The sequence below is a fragment of the Harpia harpyja genome, chromosome 6 (assembly GCF_026419915.1).
Source record: "Harpia harpyja isolate bHarHar1 chromosome 6, bHarHar1 primary haplotype, whole genome shotgun sequence".
NCBI lineage: Eukaryota > Metazoa > Chordata > Aves > Accipitriformes > Accipitridae > Harpia > Harpia harpyja.
The window spans coordinates 15,536,858-15,550,521 of record NC_068945.1 but is presented as its reverse complement, the minus strand read 5'-3'; the positions used below and the strand labels follow the sequence as shown (position 1 = coordinate 15,550,521).

Genomic DNA, 13,664 nt, shown 5'->3' with positions numbered 1-13,664 from the left:
TTCTTAGGAGTGCACTGTTTTGTAAGATGGCACATTAGTGTTCTAAAATAACCCATGATTCTGCCACTACTGGTGAGTCACTTAGGTAACCAATCTGTAGGCAGTGATGTACATCTGGTAGAGGAGATAGAGAAGTTAACTGTCCTTCATTTGCCTGTTGACGTATTTTGATTAGAACTGACAGATCACAGGACTTAGTGGTTCTCGTGGCCTAAGATCTGGTGGACAGTACTCCTAAGCCTGAGATTATTCAAAAATGCTATTTTCAGAGATGTGTCTATTTTTAAATAGAGAAAAAGGGTTTAGGTTTTGTATGGCCACGTTAAGGTTTCTTTTTAAAATCCCTCTAAGAGGCTGATTTTGATAGTATCATAAACAATTGGAGATAATAACTCACAACTCCTCTGCTCTGTTGTATTGCTTTGGAGGGCACCTATGGCGCAGCGCCCAGTCCGTGTGCACATGAGGAGCCCACTGAGAATGTCCAGACCATCCCAATTGCATGCAGGCTGCGCATCATCCTGAGGAGCAGGGGCTATTCACAAGCCTTCCGGCAGTACCAGCAAAACCAGTCTAGCACTCATGCCAAATTCACTCATTTGCACACCTCAGGAGTCCATGGCAGAGCTTTTTTATAATCAGCCCTATTTAGCTCTCATCATCATCTACCAGCGTCGCAAGGTAAAAGCTGAAGTGGGCAGGTCTTGACCAGGTCGCTGGGCTATCAACTGTCCTCATGCAGGGCACATCTCAAGCCTGTTCCATGAAGGACAGAGGTGCCCCTACAAGCTCACCATCTGTCCACAGAGGTTGAATGCCAGCATCGAGCAAGATGACTTTCTTTCCAAGAATCCAGGTCCAGGCCATATCTGCCTCATGTCTCTACAGAGTTGTTGTGGTTTAACCCCAGCCAGCAACTAAACACCACGCAGCCGCTTGCTCGCTCCCCCCCCACCCAGTGGGATGGGGGAGAAAATCGGGAAAAGAAGCAAAACCCGTGGGTTGAGATAAGAACGGTTTAATAGAACAGAAAAGAAGAACTAACAATGATAATGATAACACTAATAAAATGACAACAGTAATAGTGAAAGGATTGGAATGTACAAATGATGCGCAGTGCAATTGCTCACCACCCGCCGACCGACACCCAGCCAGTCCCCGAGCAGCGATTCCCCCGCCCCCCCTTCCCCGTTCCTATACTAAATGGGACGTCCCATGGTATGGAATACCCCGTTGGCCAGTTTGGGTCAGGTGCCCTGGCTGTGTCCTGTGCCAACTTCTTGTGCCCCTTCAGCTTTTCTCGCTGGCTGGGCGTGAGAAGCTGAAAAATCCTTGACTTTAGTCTAAACACTACTGAGCAACAACTGAAAACATCAGTGTTATCAACATTCTTTGCATACTGAACTCAAAACACAGCACTGTACCAGCTACTAGGAAGACAGTTAACTCTATCCCAGCTGAAACCAGGACAAGAGTAGAGCCTAGAGGCTGACTCTGGAGTCAACAAAAGTCACCAGTACCTGAAAGCACGGTCTCACACTGTGCTTTCAGGTTACCCTCTAAATCTAGGCTGAGGGTTGTCTGCCCAAGCACTCTATAACACAGCTGGACAGAGCAACATAAGGAAACCTAATGAAAAACAGTATGCCCAAGTATCCCTCAGAGTTTTTACATCTGTGTCTGGCCTTCACCCCGGACCAGCACGTATTTCCAGCGCTTGAGTTCACGGGCTATCTCAAGACAGAGCAGGTCAAGCACTGTCTTTGGTCTAAAGCAGATTTGCAAAGGCCTTTTTCTCAGCTAAGCATGTGTGAGAAAGGGAAAAATAGTAACCTGGGTCATCCCCAGGCTCTTCAAGCTCAACTGATTCTAGAGAGAAGGGACATAGCCATTGTACTCCCACCGGCCAGGGACGCCGCTCAAGACTCTGTCACTCCCTGCTCCCTGGAAGTTTTTGACTGGTGAGACTCTGTTCAGTGTGGCAACCCAATGTTGCTGAGTCTGTGGGTCCTGGGATACTTGAGTTTGAGTGGGGTGGAGAGAGGAATGATTAACACTGACTCCCAGAGGTGCTCTCACTGCCTATTTCAGAAGAGAGAAGGGAGGCAATGGAACAGCAGAGAAAACGCAGCAATGGACTAAGTTGCAAATAATTTAATAATTCACAGACCTTCTTTAGGTTTTGTAGCTGCTAGATCTGACATGTTGACTCAAAGAGTGCCTAAGGGGATTTGGGTGGTCAACTGCTCAAAGCATTTGCTGTGACACTTTTTCCTGAGGTGATTCTCTGCACAGAGCTCCACATCTGGTGGAGCTATGAGCATTAACATTTCAGATTGTCCGGACCTCTGGAGCTTGGCTGGAACATTACCAGTTCCATTGGAAGAAGAACACTAGAACAACCTATTCCTTAGTCTCAAAGCAATGATCTGATGGTTTTCTGGAGAAATGTGGGACTCGGCTTAAACAAAGCAGCAGATAGAAATTATCATGGGAATTCTTCCTCTGCAAAAAACATTTGTGGCTCCAGAAATCTGTGTAGCTTTTCCCAGCCAAAATCAGAGATTAGTGATTTGCAGGTTTATGTAAAGATCAGCAAAACGAAGACTGTACCAAAGCAAATGTGAGTTTATAAAAAGCAGTTTGAACTACTTCACACTGTTAAAAATGTAGGCATTAGTTAGAGAAGATACTTACTTAGATGGTGGTTGCCAACAAGGACAGAGCAATCTATTAATAACATCATGTCAAAGTAGACTAACCTAAATTTTAGGAATTGTGTATTTAAATTTCTACTGATTAAACATCATAATAAACAGTGTGTTTATAAAGTCAGGGGATACATAATACTCAGATTCAAGCAATTAAGTGTGCCTTCCTCCTTGTTACCTAGGAGTTGCAAACACGAGGATTTCTCCACTGAGAGAAGCTGTTGCTTTCAATGCTGAGCTGGTACAGAAGGAGCAAACAATAAAGTGGTGGAGGCAACTGCCCTAATTTGGTGTGAGAACATTTGTGTGATGCCTCCAGCTATGTCTTGCAATAAGCACTGCAATAAGAATCAAATTTCTTTATGTGTTTGGACAGACCTCTTAGAGTCTGTACTGAATGCCGTCCCATACTGCTGACAGCCCAGATGACTGTACACTGAAAGAGAAGCAATAGAAGGAAGTTGAAACATTAATGGAGAGGCAGCTGGAGTAAGGACAGAAAGAAGTCAGGCCAGCATTTAAGAGCACTGGTAGAGCACACTCAGAATGGTAATTATATTTATGTTCTGGTTCTCCATTTTTGTTTTTTCTTCTATCCTTCTCTTTTCCATTCATTTGCTCTCTTATGCCTTTTCTTGGTCTTCTGATTGGAATTTAGGAGTGATTTTTGTCTATACATGTACATACTGGCAGAACAGGGAACTGAGATGGTGTATGTCTTCTAGGTGATATATATGTATAATGCTCAGGTGTGAGGAAGTACAGTCTACGGCGTGTTACATGGCCACACTCAGATTTAATAAGCACGCCAAACCAGGTGGGACTAAATTTGGAATCTGGGCTATACCTGACCCCTGCCTGTCTGGATGAATTTGCATACTCGGGGTGGCGGGGAGGGCGGGAGGCAGTGATGCAGCAGGCAGAACTGCGGAGGCAGTGACCTATTCCCTGCTGCACTGTGACACTGAAGCGCAGCAGCAGGTGCCGGGTGCTGGGCCCAGGCTGCCTCCCACCCTGCAGCCCAGAGCCGGGCTCCTGCAAAGACCTGCCACCCCTGATCCGAAAGGGAAGGAAACACCACTGGAGACACTATGGTAAGGGGGATGTGGGAACACCAGTCATACGGGGACCGGGAGGACCATGGGTGAGGGAAGGCATGGGGATCTGCTGTTGTTATCGGTGGTTTGTGCCACAAAACCCTGATCTCGCGCACTGATTACCATGTACAAGGATGGGAAAGGAGTGTCAGGGAATCTCACTGGAGCTGTAAGGCACGGTGAACCAAAGTTTTCTTCAGAGAGTCTCTAATTAGTGGAATTATAAGATAAATTAGATCTGGAGTCTTAGCTTTTTAGTACTTTCTGTTGTGACATTTTCTCAACACAGGTTCATTTTCATATTAGATAATTTTTTTTAGAAATAAAACAAAAAAGTTACTTACCATCATGCTTGTTTTAAATTAATTTAGCCCCAGTGGCTGTACTGTTCCTAGCTATACAGTGTATACCTGTGTGTTTCTGGAGTGCATGAATGTTTTTATATGTGTATGCGTTTAAGTAAGTAAAAAATGCCCTTCATTTTTAACATTTAGGGGCTCATTATAAATTTGTAGAAATCTCTCAAAACCTCCTAGAATATGGAAAATCCATTTCACCTTGTACCCCAATTTCTGTCTAGCACTGAGTCTTATTTTGGTGCAGAGAACTATGTTATTTTCTGCCAGTACAGCTACAGGTCCAAAATGAGAGCGCTCATTTCGCAGGCAAGATACACACTTCCATAGGCTCCCCATGCCTTAAGGCAGACCTAGGGTAGTGAGTATGTTTTGGGAATAGCTGGAAGACTAAAGTCTGCCTTTGTACAGTAAATACTTAAGCCAGGTAGTATTCTGTTTTTTTAATAGACTCAAAGCTGTCCGAGGTTTAGTCTCACAAAGGACCTGGCCCTTTCTACTGTCTCTTGGTAGGTAAAAAATCAGGTCCACAATTTCTAAGACAGGTCCTGGTACATTAGTGATGGGATGTGAAACATGAGTTTGGAGTAGGCTCCAAATTTAAATATCATATAGAGATCAGTTTACTCTGCCTGTGACTCTGAAGAAGGCCCACTCTCTTCCCTACTAAAAGTCTGATATCTATTTTAAAGCTGTTTACTATGCAAAATTAGAAACCTCTTTGTTACTGTCTTCGCTCCTTGTCAGAACATTTCCAAATTACTGCTGGGGTAGAAGATGGGAGTTGAAGGCAGGAGCACGGCAAGAGGCCTGGCTCAAAAGACAGGGTTGAGATACTGCTTCAAACGAGCACAGCTGAAAGCTCAGTCTGAAAGGAAAGGAACTGGGTCTGCAGTCTTCAGCTGTAGTCCTATACTAAGCTTTACAATATTAACTTTCTAAGGCAACATTCACTTGTTCCGTGTGTGAAAAAACAGACCAATTCCTCTACTGATCTGAGGAACAGAGCAAAGCAGCTTTTTAGGTTTCAAGTATTGCTTGACTTGTAATTGTAGTTTTGCTGTAAAAGATAATCTTTTAAAAAGTCACCTGGCCTCACTGTCATGTTTAAAAGGAAAAAAACTTTTTTTTCTTGCTGCCAGCCTCAGATTCACATTAGGATTTAAAAGAAAAGCAGGAGCCTTTCCTGTGCAAAATCAGCATTAATTGAATCTCTAAGCCCAAATATGCCTTCCATGCCTCCTGAGTAATCCTCCAGATTGCAACTCCCCTGCAACATACCAACCTATGAAGCCTCATCATCACTCAAATAACTCAGATACTTTTGCACAACTCAGTTGAGAAAAACAGGGTTGTGCAAATACACTTGAGAGCATGTTACACACTGCTGCATATGCATTTGCAGAGTCAGCAACTTACAAATGAGTACGGAATAGAAATAATATATTTCATTGAATGAAATATTTAAATTGACTTTCCATATTCATTTGAACTTCTGAGGATGACTAACTGGGGCAGTGGCGACTTCTGAAATTCCAGTTGCTTCTGAAAAAATATCTTTAGTTATGTTTCTAAAACATAAATATATGTCAAATTGTGAAGAAAACACTGCTCCAGATATGATGCTGGTCACACATTCTGCTTGAGGATTCAGTTTTTGGGGAAGATGCATTTCAGCTTCAAGTCACAGGATGAGTTTGCAGGGTAAGCAGTTACAGAATTTAAAAAAAAAAAAGTTAACTGGCCAAATCTGATATTAAGTGATTTGTTATCTCTAAATGCGATATTACAAAATATAAAAGAGAGAGGACCATTCTCTCACCTTGAAGCAAGGCCTACTTCATATTTAGACATCTGAATTCTCTTTCCCTCTCCAAAGCTAGGCAGTGGTCAGCGAGCTGCTCACTGGAAACCATTCTTGACAATGAGTTGTATTCTGGATGGTGCCCAAGCATTGTCCGGAAAAGTATGAACTGGCATAAGTCAAAACTGTGCCAGAGAGTGTGCTAATTATCAATCAGCACAGGCGGTCACAGGTCAGTGTTCAGTACTATGACCTGACCCTTTCTTACTCCCTAGTATAGACAGGGCCATTGAGATCACAAAGATGGAACTCAGAAGGCTTTAATTACATTGCTCCAAAGCAGAAACTGAAACTGAAAAACACGTGTCTGAAACCACTCTCTCCTTAGAAAACTGCCTTTCACTACACTTAGTGTCGTAATCATCTGGACTAACTCAGAAGCATCTGCTTTATAACTCTGTTTCTGAATTTATGAAATCCAGCACCAGGTCTTTCATACTCATGTACTCTTAAGTGTAAAGGATTTTGGAGCAATTGGTACCTGTCTATTTTAGCCTGGTGTTACATACGTTGTTTTCTTTTCGTTAAAGTTCCTGGCTAACACAGAAACTATGCTCAAAATTATGCAAATAAACATGCTATATTGCACTGCCTGGATAAGCAATGGACCTGCAATGTAAAATTAATAGCTGCTCAGGAGCTTGAAGGAACATTTATTACAACTGAGAGAATCTGAAATAATTTCCTGAGGTGAATATTACTTAAAGCAGTTCTTCCAAGTTTCCACTCTAGCCTGCTATCAGAGGGTAAAAGGATCAAAAGACATCACCTGTCTTGGGTTACATAAGGTTGAAGGATACCACATGGCTGTGTCAGGTTCCAGCCAGGAGTAAAAATAAACTAAACTGTGATGTGCTCCTCAGCAGGACCAATCCGTAAGAGGAAAGGTGGGGTTTGTGTCACTGAAATAACGTTTTTTCCCTGCCTGTTGTCATGTATCCATATATTACAGCACACAGATCTCAATTTTTTAAAGAACTGTCCCAGTATCTGGTGTGTATATAATATACAGTCTCATTGCAGTCATGGGGTTGAACAACCAAATGAAATGCTGACAGCAACAAGTCACCATTGTTTTTGGAAAAGCAATACAACGGGAAAAAGTAACCACTAGGAATAAGGAGGCCTAATGTGCACTGTTTTTTTCTGACCCTGTCTCTGCTCTCTCCCCTTAGCGTGAGTGCATCTCTATCCATGTTGGTCAGGCTGGAGTTCAGATAGGAAATGCATGCTGGGAACTCTTCTGCCTGGAGCATGGCATTCAGCCAGACGGCACCTTCAAGGATCTGCATGATCAACTCAACTATGATGACTCTTTTACTACATTTTTCAACGAAACAGTCACTGGGAAACATGTGCCACGGGCTGTAATGGTGGACTTGGAACCAACTGTAGTAGGTCAGTATAGAAATAAATGTGGAAAATGGAGAGGAGCTTACTCTTCCTAATATCACCATGGTGTGCCACCAGTCTCCACTGGTACAATGCAGCACACCCTTTGTATCTTGGTCTATAACTAGATAGTATGAAATTTTCTTTTGACACAGAATGCCAGATTCTGTCATAGGTGTTATAAACATAGGAACGGCAGGATCCCCAGCAGTTTAATAGCTAGTACACATGGCTTGTATGACTTCTCTTTGCACAAACATTTAACTTTTGGGTTTGTTTATTGTGGCATTTTTGTCATTTGAATTCTGCTTTTCTCCAGTTTGGATTCAAAGTGGGAGCCTGACAGTTTCCCTCTGGGAATAGAAGGATTTCTAAAAATTGGGGCACCTGGGGGAACCTGATTTTCTTCACACTTTTTCTCTGGTGACTTGTCCTCTTGTGGGTACAGGCTGTACAGCTGAAAAGTTCATGAGAAGATAACAACTTCTGTGGTTGGATACAAGTCACACCATAAATCAGCAGAATGCAACAATGAAAAAATTCTTAGGAGACAGTTCCCTTCTCCATCAGCATCTGGTTTTAGGGGTCATGACCTCCCATGTCTGAAAGCTCGCATCAATGCCAACAACAACCAGAACTTGTTGGCACTGGAGCACAGACATGCAGCTTTTTACAGTTTCTCTTTCTTGTTCAGATGAAGTGCGGGCTGGTACCTTCCGGGAACTTTTTCATCCAGAACAGCTGATCACTGGAAAGGAAGATGCAGCTAACAACTATGCCCGTGGCCACTACACCATTGGCAAAGAAAGCATTGATATGGTGCTTGATCGTGTCCGTAAGCTGGTAAGTCCCAGTAGTTTTGAAACAGCAGTTTGAATTCTGCAAAAGAAAGAAGTGCAGAACAGGTAGCTTGTAACTACAAATGATACCAATGGTTCAGAAAAGAGATTACAAGACATACAGAGGCATCATTACTAGTCCAAGAGAGAGAAGCTCAGTAGTTCACTTCCAGCTGTGTACCTCCAGGTATTCTTAAAAAGTGGTTCTGAATATGTAATTCTTCATTATTAGCACAGCCCTAGAGCACCAATACTGATATAGAAGGGTGGATTAGACAGTTCTACACTGCTGGTTTCAGCTAGAAAAACTAAAAGATGTATGATGTTCAGAGAGAGAAGCTCCACAGATAAGAGTCTGATTTTTATGCCATAAATTGAGCCAGTGAGGAAAGCAAAGGACAGGATTATCACCAGCCCTTTCTCGAGAAAACCCAACATGAAATATATGCTGTATATTTCTGATGATTGCTCTCTCCTTTAGCTCAGAATAAGCTCATGCAGTAGATGAAGTCTTTTCATTCTTCAGCCCCTATTCTTTCTCTTTTGCTTTCTAGACTGATGCCTGTTCTGGACTGCAAGGATTCCTGATCTTCCACAGCTTTGGTGGGGGTACTGGCTCTGGCTTTACCTCCTTACTGATGGAACGCCTCTCTGTGGATTATGGAAAGAAGTCCAAATTGGAGTTTGCCATCTACCCAGCTCCTCAGGTCTCCACCGCTGTGGTGGAGCCCTACAATTCTATCCTGACCACACACACCACCCTGGAGCACTCAGACTGCGCCTTCATGGTGGATAATGAAGCCATCTATGACATCTGCCGCCGAAACCTGGACATTGAACGCCCCACCTACACTAACCTCAATCGCCTCATCAGCCAGATTGTCTCTTCCATCACCGCCTCGCTGCGCTTTGACGGTGCCCTCAACGTGGATCTGACAGAGTTCCAGACAAACCTGGTGCCCTACCCACGCATCCATTTCCCCTTGGTGACCTACGCCCCCATCATCTCCTCTGACAGAGCATATCACGAGCAGCTTTCGGTGGCTGAAATCACCAGCTCCTGCTTTGAGCCCAACAACCAGATGGTGAAGTGTGACCCAAGACATGGGAAGTACATGGCCTGCTGCATGCTCTATCGTGGTGATGTAGTTCCCAAAGATGTCAATGTAGCAATTGCTGCCATCAAGACCAAGAGAACTATCCAGTTTGTTGACTGGTGTCCAACAGGCTTCAAGGTGAGTATGGCTGCCATGAACTTCTCTTTAAAGGGCAAGTTCAATCTAGCAGAAAACTTGTATTTAGTGTTTTAGATCTTGTATATTTTCCACTTGTGAGAAGAAGGAACATACGACAGATATGTTTGTATAAAATGTGCCCTTTCTCCTTTGGACAACCCATTGACAAAGGGTCCTAAATATTTACGTAAGTGGAAATCTGAAGGGTATGTGAGTTAAAATTTAAAAAGGTATTCATTTCAGACCTGAATTTTGGAAAAGCCAGTGAGTGTTCCCTCTGAAGCAACATCTAAAATTAAGGAAATACCAAAAATGATACAATCAATAAAGGAAATGCTGATATTAGGGAATCTGTCCGTTAACCCTCTCACACAGAAGTATTATACAGCCTCTTCCCACTGGCTACATAGCAGTGTTGCGAAACATAATTTCAGCAATAATACAGACATTAGCAGTGGAAAAACTTTTGTCATACAAATAGCTGGTTTAAGAGTGAAAACTTTTAACTGGGAAGCAACTTTCTGTATTAGTTGCTATAGAGTATCTTGGTGAAAGTGTATGTTCAGTGTTTCGTAGCTGTTAAGAAATCTACGAAGTTGCCAGTGTACATTAAACAGAAGACTAATATAGACCTTAAAGTGACCATGTATCATACTGTTTATGACATTATTTTTTATGGCATTTGCAATCTGGTAGTTTTTATAGTGGCACCACTCTACCCCAGCATCTGTAACTTTACTCACATTTTTTCAGCTCTGACTGCTTTCTGTTCTTGCCTTTTTACAACCTTCTCTCATATTCCTGTTTCCAGGTTGGCATCAACTATCAGCCTCCTACAGTAGTTCCTGGTGGAGACCTAGCCCAAGTTCAGCGAGCAGTCTGCATGCTGAGCAACACCACAGCCATTGCAGAGGCTTGGGCAAGGCTTGACCACAAGTTTGATCTGATGTATGCCAAGAGAGCTTTTGTGCACTGGTATGTGGGTGAAGGCATGGAGGAGGGAGAATTTGCAGAGGCACGAGAGGACCTGGCTGCCCTGGAGAAAGACTATGAAGAAGTGGGAACTGACTCATTTGAAGAAGAAAATGATGGGGAGTAATTTTAAAATACACTTTGTTCTTAGTAAGCACAGAATTGTCTCTGTATCACTGTATTGCATGTGCCTACCATTAGATCAACTTTTTTGTATGTAATATACAGAAAATTAGGAGGGGTCATATAGAGACATCTTGTCATGGTTTAACCCCAGGTGGCAACTAAACACCCCACAGCCCCTCACTCACCTCCTTCACAGTGGGATGGGGGAGAGAATCAGAAGCGTAAAAGTGAGAAAACTTATGGGCTGAGATAAAGACAGTTTAATAGGTAAAGCAAAAGCTGTGCACACAAGCAAAGCAAAACAAGGAATTCATTCCCCACTTCCCATTGGCAGGCAGGTGTTCAGCCATCTCCAGCAAAGCAGGGCTCCATCACTCCTAACAGTGACTTGGGAAGGCAAACGCCATCACTCTGAACATCCCCCCTTCCTTCTTCTTCCCCCAGCTTTATATGGTGAGCATGACGTCCTATGGTCTGGAATATCCCTTGGGTCAGTTGGGGTCAGCTGTCCCGGCTGTGTTCCCTCCCAATTCCTTGTGCCCTCCCAGCCTACTCCCTGGTGGGGTGGGGTGAGAAGCAGAAAAGGCCTTGACTCTGTGTAAGCACTGCTCAGCAGTAATGAAAACATCCCTGTGTTATCAACACTGTTTTCAGCACAAATCCAAAACATAGCCCCATACTAGCTTCTGTGAAGAAAATTAACTCTATCCCAGCCAAAACCAGCACCTTTATGCATTCTAAAACACTGGATGTCATGTTCCTAACTTCCTGGAAGCTTTTTAAATCTCATCCTGATCATCAATGTTATGGTTTATTTCATTTGCAAGGACACTTAGGAATCAGGATCCCTGCTCTCACAGTAGTCAATGCACTCTTTGGGATGGTTTGGAGATTACTTTAGAAGTGCTGTGGCATTTATCAGGAGCTAGCAGCTTTTGTCAAAGTGACACTACACCACGATGCCCAGCAGGCAGTGTATTTGGAGACCCAAACACTGAATCTTTCAGTTTTAGCCATCCCTTCATCTGAGCACACTTTCTGGGCTCAAACTTCGGCCTGTTACCTGTTTTGGAAGTGGGGTGTCACAACTGACTTCCACAGGTGAAGCTTAAAATATTCTTAAATAAGACATATGCTCCTCTTAAATCAAGCATCCAGGCTCTCACAGGTGTCATTACCAAAAGCCACTTCAGCTGCACATGCTTCACTAGCTTCCACAGACCTAGTTCCTGTTTAATCTCCAGTGTCAGTTTGCACTTTGCTCACGTGGTTTAACTGTCTCTAGGCCACTTATGGCTTAGCAGTTCTTCTCTCTCTCTTCCTCCCTTCTATCAGGCAGATGCCACACAAGCTAGCAATAGAAAGGGAACATCACTAAATTTAAACAATTGGCAAGAGGGTCTGCCAGAGTCACAGCAAAGATGCTGAGTCATTTGCACCCTTCTGATAACAAGCCCCTGCAGATATTCATACCCATCCATGTGACAATTCAGGAAGATTTTCACTGCCACTGCTGCCTTGGCTGAAGAGCTCTGAGTGCCAGGCAGCTGTGCTGCCTCCAACAGAGCCAGGTTGTATCAGCAGGTTCTCCATAACCTGCCCAGAGGCTATGCAACTGGAATGTCTTCTGTGGGGACTGCAACAATGACAGCTCTGATGGGCTCCAGACAACCCCTCTGAAAGCCTCCTGTGTGCTGCCTCCTTCCCATGGTTCAGTGAAGCAGAGTGGGGGCTGCACAGAGGTACCTGACACAGGGCTGGGAGCACATGCTGTCCTCACCTGTGCTAACAGAAGAACTGCAGACAGTTTAGCCTCTCTCCACAATAAATCCATGTTAGCATAACCCTTCCCCCAGAAGGTACACCCAAAGTGATCTGTGTTACGTGACAAAGGAGAGGCAGTGCACATCCCTTATCATCATCAGAATTGCATTCATCCTGTTTTGAAGACATGAAGTCTTCTAGCCACTCCCCCAAAGGGCTGGCTCTGTAGTTCAAGGTGTAACAGGAACAAACAGTATGTTAATAGTAAGAACACTTAATGTCACTTAATGCCTTCTAGAACATCTTTGCTGCAGAAATATTATAAAGGACTTCCACATTCAACTCCTAAATTCCTTCTGTAACCACTAAATGCCTGTATAATACAGGAAGGAGCCTGCAAGTCAGGGCTATGTTAAGCTGTGGTTTTCCTCCCCACACCTGTTTTTTCTGTAACATTCCTTGAATTTAGTAACTTAGTGAGACAACAGCTGAAGGCTTCTGCATAGCACATGTGAATGCAGTTTGTCAGCAGCTCACAGAATGGGCTTTTCTGAGGGGCAAAGGGGTGCCCCAAAGACATCAGTGAGCTTCTAGGGAGCAAAGAAAGGGAGACGGAAGCCATCAGGAGCTCTGCACAGACCATGGAAGGGGGCAATGCCTTTCCCCTCACTAAGCCCTCATGTCCTGCTAAACCAATCCTACAGGCAAAGAGAGGAAGGGTTTAGGGTTTGAATTTGTCCCTGGGGTCCCTCTGGCGGCAGCTGCAAGGAAAGGACGTGGTGTCTCTGACCCAGGTGGAGTTCCTCCATAAAGGGTAGGCAGGTGTGCCCTGCCAAATCACACAGCGGACTATTCCCTTCTGGGGTCCCAGAGACTCAATCTATTTCACATGTATAGCAGGACTCTCTACGTCATCCACACCGTTTCCCCAGTCAGCAGAGCTCTGCGAGGCAGCATCACTCACCTTTAACCCTCCCACCTCCTCAAGTGGAGCAAAGCTCCCTTATGGGGTGCTGTGCCTCTCTGTTCCTCCTGCGGACGCCCAGGAACAAGTTGAAGGGAAAGTCTGGAAACCCAACATATGCACTAGAGAAGCGGCCACCCAAGCACTTCTGCTTCTCTGGACACAGGTGACTCATTGAGGCCTGAAATCTCACAGTTCGGGTTGGTGCTGCAATATTCGTTTACTGGCGTGCAGCCATTCATATATCCCGCTGCAGCCCACCATCAGACAGGAAACTGCCGACCCTTTCAATTTGCCGCATGGGTTAAGTTTCTAAGTGAGTTACTTATTTGGGCTTATTTTAA

General features: G+C 44.0%; 2 protein-coding genes across 3 annotated transcripts in view; one reads left to right on the top strand and one right to left on the bottom strand.

Annotated features, from left to right (window-relative positions):
- The window catches only part of LOC128143477 (aldo-keto reductase family 1 member B1-like), a 90,685-nt gene that overhangs the window by 7,932 nt on the left and 69,089 nt on the right, over positions 1-13,664 (bottom strand). The window lies entirely within an intron of this gene.
- LOC128143476 (tubulin alpha-4 chain) lies at positions 3,127-10,613 on the top strand. 2 transcript variants are annotated; one of them, XM_052790732.1, is made up of 5 exons: positions 3,127-3,260; positions 7,204-7,426; positions 8,115-8,263; positions 8,814-9,494; positions 10,306-10,613. In XM_052790732.1, the coding sequence occupies exons 1-5, from the start codon at positions 3,258-3,260 to the stop codon at positions 10,591-10,593; spliced, it is 1,344 nt and encodes a 447-aa protein (XP_052646692.1). In that variant the 5' UTR covers positions 3,127-3,257; the 3' UTR covers positions 10,594-10,613. The 2 variants fall into 2 exon arrangements, with proteins under 2 accessions (XP_052646692.1, XP_052646691.1); XM_052790731.1 differs by lacking the exon at positions 3,127-3,260 and adding an exon at positions 3,650-3,805.

What these genes read in the sequence shown, in the direction of transcription:
- LOC128143476 (XM_052790732.1), top strand. An exon ending in TTGATCGTGTCCGTAAGCTG is followed by an intron (nt 8,264 to 8,813) that starts GTAAGTCCCAGT and finishes TTTGCTTTCTAG; the next exon opens with ACTGATGCCTGTTCTGGACT. An exon ending in GGTGTCCAACAGGCTTCAAG is followed by an intron (nt 9,495 to 10,305) that starts GTGAGTATGGCT and finishes TCCTGTTTCCAG; the next exon opens with GTTGGCATCAACTATCAGCC.